The sequence below is a fragment of the Malaclemys terrapin genome, chromosome 1 (assembly GCF_027887155.1).
Source record: "Malaclemys terrapin pileata isolate rMalTer1 chromosome 1, rMalTer1.hap1, whole genome shotgun sequence".
Taxonomy (NCBI): Eukaryota; Metazoa; Chordata; order Testudines; family Emydidae; genus Malaclemys; species Malaclemys terrapin.
In genome coordinates, this window is record NC_071505.1 from 353,526,437 (window position 1) to 353,532,366 (window position 5,930).

The following is a 5,930-nucleotide window of genomic DNA, read 5'->3' on the forward strand; positions in this document are numbered from 1 at the left end:
GTTGTGAAGGCCAAAACTATAACAGGGTTCCAAGAAGAACCAAAAAAGAACTAGATAAATTAACGGAGGATAGGTCCACCAATGACTATTAGCCAGGATGGGCAGGGATGGTGTCCCTAGCCTATGTTTGTAAGAAGCTGGAAATGGGTGACAGGGTATGGCTCACTTGATGATTACCTGTCTGTTCATTCCCTCTGGATACTGGGATAGATGGACCTTGGTCTGATCCACTATGGCCATTCTTATGTTCTTACAAGTTCACAGAGGATAGGTCCATCAATGGCTATTAGCCAGGATGGGCAGGGATGCAACACCATGTTCTGCATTTCACTAGACTTTGTTTGCCAGAAGCTGGGAAAAGGAAAATGGGATGGATCACTTGATGATTACCTGCTCTGTTCATTCCCTCTGAAGCACATGGCATTGGCCCCTGTTGGAAGATAGGATACTGAAGTAATTAGACCATAGGTCTTACTCGGTATGGTCATTCTGATGTTCTTATATAGAACCTATATTTATCTGCCCCCTTCCCCTGCTGTAATCCACTAGACCCATCTCCACTCTCAGAGCTGAGATAGAACCAGGAATATACATTAAATTTGTAAACTTAACCAGTGCCTCTTAAGTGACTTGCTACAAGATGTCAGAACATGTTAATAATAGAGCTGAGTGGGTCTAATATTTGTTTTTGTTCTTTCTTTTATAGAGGAATTAGACACAGTGCTCCTGTCAGCTAATTGCTAAATTATCTGGCAGAAAACCTAATGTTTTCAAGATTGGCACTAGCTCCTCTAATCACAGTTAAAGTTGCCCGCCGACCAAAATCTGAAATGCTGCTCCTGCAGTGGGCGGGGCTGGTGAAAAGGATCCAGGGAGTAAAGGGGATGGGAGTAAAGGAGAGAACAACAGGGACGCAGCCTTGCGGGAGGAGGGCAGGGGGTGGGGCCTAGGAGTTCCAGTTACCAGCAATTAGTTAATGAATAGAACACAGACCGATTCCCCAGTTTATCACACAGACACAGCATACTAAGCCAGGAAAGGATTTAATATCTCTTTGACTGTCCAGTCAGTGATGCAGGAGAGAGGGCCCAGCACCATCACCAGTCAGCTCTGCACAGAGTTCTGTCTGAGAGCCAGAGCAACAGGGGAAAACTTTAGGTTCCTTTATGAGTAACCAGCTGGAGCAGCCATTTCCAGATCTGTTTTGTCCTTATCCCATAGATGATTGGGTTTAGCATGGGAGGCACCAGGAGGTACACATTGGCCATGAGAACATGAAACCATAGGGCCACATTGTGACCAAAACGGTATGTGAGGGAGGAGAAGATAACTGGTATGTAAAAGGTTAAGATGGCACAGAGGTGGGAGACACAGGTCCCAAAAGTCTTGAGCCGGGCGTCCTTTGTGGGGAGGCTGAAGATGGCCCTAAGGATCAGAATATAGGACACAGTGATGAAAAACACATCCAGACCAGGCACACAGAATGCCACAAAGAGACCATAGTAGACACTAACAGGTGTTTCGGTGCAGGCCAGCTTCACCACAGCCATGTGCTCACAGTACGTATGCGGGATGATGTTGGTCCTGCAATATGGCCAACGCCTTGTCAGGAAGGGATAAGGCAGTACCAGCATGGCACCACGCAGCACTATGGCCAGTCCAATCTTGAACACCATGCGGTTTGTCATGGTGGTGAAATGTCTAAGGGGATCACAGATGGCCACATAGCGATCCACTGCCATGGCAACAAAGATCCCTGACTCCATCACTGAAGTGCAGCGAAGGAAGTACATCTGGGCGAGGCAGGCACTGAAATTGATCTCCCTGGAATTGAACCAGAAGATGCTCAGCATTTTGGGCAGTGTGGACGTGGACAGGACCAGGTCGGTGACGGCCAGCATGCAGAGGAAATAGTACATGGGCACATGGAGGCTCGGCTTCCTCTTCACAATGAAGAGGATGGTGAAGTTCCCCAAGATGGCTATGGCGTACATAGCACAGAAGGGGATGGAGATCCAGACATGGGCAGCCTCCAGGCCAGGAATTCCCAGTAGGATGAAGGTGCAGGGGTTGCTGAACTTGGTTGTGTTGGAATCTGACATGAGAGCCCAAGGTCTAGGGTGATGGTTGCAAAATGAATGCCTGGATGGAGAGACAGCATTAATGTTGGCAGTTATCTCTTGGATTCATTGAGTCTGTCCGGTAAAGTGCGAACAGAGAAACACAAGGAAGCCCTGAAACCACAAGTTTGCAGGTGTTAAACAGCTAAATGCTCGAGTCTGTCTGGTAGGAGTTGACAGACACAAACACGGGAAGTCCCATGACACAAGCACTCAGAAACCTGCAAAATCTACCAGACTCAAATACTCAATGCAACTCCTTATATGAGAACAAAAGGTCATGACAGAGGTAAACAAAAATGGGGCGAAGAATTTAGCTGCATACTTAAGGAATAGCTAATGGGCCAGTACCAAACCAGAACTGCCCACCTAGGTAGTGAGGAGGGCTAATGCTTACAATAAAGAGGAAATGCAAACACACCTCGGGGCTGACCGCTCAGGGTTAGGGAGGAGAGGGACGGGCGGTACAGCTTACAAGCTTTCAGGCACCTCTAATGCAATAAACAATTACCATAGACTGAATGGTCCTGCCTCTGGAATCGATCCTTCCCCCTCTATCAAATTCCACCCCCGACAGTTAATATGAGATACTAAATACACTACTGGAGGCTGTTCTCATGGGTGAAGAGATTGGTCCTTGATTTTTCATTACAGAGAGATGAGTTATGAACTACTGACCCTAATAATGCTAATTCCATATTTGATAGCGCTCCATGCATCAATAATTCCTACACGTTCTGGTGTGGAAAAGCTTAATTGGCACCAGCAGGAAACACAGGTGTGATACTGGTTATCTCTCCCTTCTCAGTAGTGGGCAAAACAAAGACAATGATTGGTTTCCTAAAGAATGGGATGGAGATGGAGAATAACCTGCTTTGAAACATGTTCAGTTTTGGTCACTCATTCTCTATAAAGGATATAGAAGATATAAAGGGGTTTCTAACATAGGCTATGAGAATGGGGAATACTTCCATTTGCATAGAGACTGAAAAGTCTGGGACTGTTTAGTTAAAAAAAGGAGGGGGAGAACAAAAGAAAAGAATGGAACTGATTACATTCAAAAGGACAAACAGAGAAGAGTTCTCAAATAGTAATATCTATAGACACTTAGTGCTTCAAAAACTAACACCTCAAAGCTGAGGAAAACTATCAGCAAAACTGATTCGGAGGAATAGTTTAGACAGAAAATTGGAAATGAAATGAAAATTTGGAGTTCTTTAAGAAGAATGTATTTGATAGCAAAAAAAGCAACAATTACACAGTCAAGAACCTGGACAACTTGGGCTAAAAACTCAGTTCAATGGCAAAGAGAAGGCAGCAGGTGGGACGAGGAGAAGCAATATATACCAAATGGGGAAAAGAGAAAATAGATAGCAACAAAAAGGGATTACAGAGAGCTTGCAATAGAAATTGGAAGTTCTGAAAATTGATAAGGGACATTAAAGACCTCAGGGGAAAATCCATGCTTGGCAAGGCTAAGGATGAAAAAAAAGCAGGTTATTAAGTATAGTAAGAAGAAAAGAAATCCTAGAAAAAAATTATACAAGAGGTAGAAAAGAAATGTGTTAAGGTTGCAGAAAAGGATGATGTATTCGAGATATATTATTGTCTGCATTTGGAAAGAAGCAGCATGAGGTACTCATATCACATGAAGTGATGAAATACTTTCTAGTCCATTAGCACTGAAGTCAGAGGAGCAAAGGTTGAAGGAACTGGGCATATTTAGTTGGGAAAAGGTAAGATTAAGGGGGGACATGATAGCTGTCTTCAAATGCTTGAAAAGCTGCAATAAGAAGATGGAGAAAAGTTATACTGTCTTACCACTGCAGACGGGACAAGAGGCAATGGGTTCAAACTACAGCATAGCAGACATAGTTTAAATCTCAATTAAAAATTCCTAATTACGAGAACAGGAAGATAATGGAACAGATGCCTCGGGAGATTGTGGAAGATTTTCTGCTAGAGGTTTTCAAAAGGATGCTGGATAGCCATCCGTCTTGGATGGATGAGAAGCAACAAATTGTGCCTCTTTGCAGGGGGCCAGACTAGCTAACACTCTCACCATGTGGGTCTCCAATTCAATGATGTAAAATCCTACTGTGCATCAGGCCTTAGTCAAACAGAAGTTATGAAACTCAACACAGGGTTAACGGGGTTAAATTAAATTGCCTGAGTTATGAAGGAAGTCAGACTGGATGATGCAATCGTCCTTTCGGACCATGAACCCTATGAATCTATTGATAAAGAAAGTAGAGCAGGTATTTATATTTACTGTGTCTCATAACACACGAACAAGGGAACATTGAATTCTATTGAAAGTCTGAACATACAACAGTGCTAAAAGAAATGTGTTTATATAATATATATTCCATATTTGGCCTGTAGAACTCTTTGCCACTGACAATATCGGAGTGAGGAGCTTAGCTGAATGGCATTCAGAAATGGATTAGCATTGTAGGTGGTGCTGGTAGCATCCCTTTTGTTAAGGCTGTCTGATACCTTCAATTAGAAGACCTGATTTTGAGTTGCTTATACGTTTGCCAGACTTTAACTGTTTGGACTGAAAATTCCCATTCTGGCTTTCTGCTTCCAGATAAATTGTTTTTTTTTTTTCATTGTTTCAGGCATAGAAGTTCAGCTGACTTCTCAAATGAAGCTAGGAGAAAATATGTCTTGCCCATGATGAAAAATTCTTATAATTGTTCCAGTGAGGAGCCCTAGTACCTCCATGCTCTCCAGCAGATAAAAGTCAGATAGCAGATCAGAGCTAGAGCCCAGACATGCAAGAGCAGAAGGTGACAGTCTCTGTGCATTAACATACACCTGACTCCTGATTGTCAGGCTCAATGGATAGTGATCAATGGCTCAATGTCTAGTTGGCAGCCAGTATCAAGTGGAGTGTCCCAGGGGTCAGTCCTGGGTCCGGTTTTGTTCAACATCTTTATTAATGATCAGGATGATGGGATTAATGGCTCCCTCAGCAAGTTCGAAGATGACACTAAGATGGTGGGAGAGGTAGATATGCTGGAGGGTAGGGATAGGGTCCAGAGTGACCTAGACAAACGGGAGGATTGGGCCAAAAGAAATCGGATGAGGTTCAACAAGGACAAGTGCAGAGTCCTGCACTTAGGAAGGAAGAATCCCATGCACAACCACAGGCTGGAAACAGACTGGCTAAGCAGCAGTTCAGCAGAAAAGGAACTGGGAATTACAGTGGATGAGAAGCTGGATATGAGACAGCAGTGTGCCCTCATTGCCAAGAAGGCTAACAGCATATTGGGCTGTATTAGTAGGAGCATTGCCAGCAGATCGAGGGAAGTTATTATTCTTCTCTATTTGGCACTGGTGAGGCTACACCTGGAGTATTGCATCCAATTCCCCCCTCCACCCCCCACTACAGAAGGGATGTGGACAAATTGGAGAGAGTCCAGCGGAGGACAGCAAAAATGATTAGGGGACTGGGGCTCATGACTTACGAGGACAGGCTGAGGGAACTGGGGTTATTTAGTCTGCAGAAGAGAAGTGTGAGGGGTGATTTGATAGCAGTCTTCAATTACCTGATGAGGGTTCCAAAGAGGATGGAGCTCGGCTATTCTCAGTGGTGGCAGATGACAAAACAAGTAGCAATGGTGTCAAGTTGCAGTGGGGGAGGTCTAGGTTGGATATTAGGAAACACTATTTCACAAGGAGGGTGGTGAAGCACTGGAATGGGTTACCTAGGGAGGTGGTGGAATCTCCATCCTTAGAGGTTTTTAAAGCCTGCTTTACAAATCCCTGGCTGAGATGATTTAGCTGACGTTGGTCCTGCTT

The 5,930-nt window shown here is 44.2% G+C and overlaps 1 protein-coding gene across 1 annotated transcript; it reads right to left on the reverse strand.

Moving 5' to 3' along the window:
• Positions 1–1,154: 1,154 nt before the first annotated feature.
• Positions 1,155–2,102, reverse strand: LOC128835993 (olfactory receptor 52R1-like). Its single transcript, XM_054025975.1, has one exon. The coding sequence runs from the start codon at positions 2,100–2,102 to the stop codon at positions 1,155–1,157; it is 948 nt and encodes a 315-aa protein (XP_053881950.1).
• Positions 2,103–5,930: the final 3,828 nt, after the last annotated feature.

Bases quoted from the DNA above. Each gene is read 5' to 3' on its own strand.
- LOC128835993 (XM_054025975.1), bottom strand. From the start codon at position 2,102: ATGTCAGATTCCAACACAACCAAGTTCAGCAACCCCTGCACCTTCATC.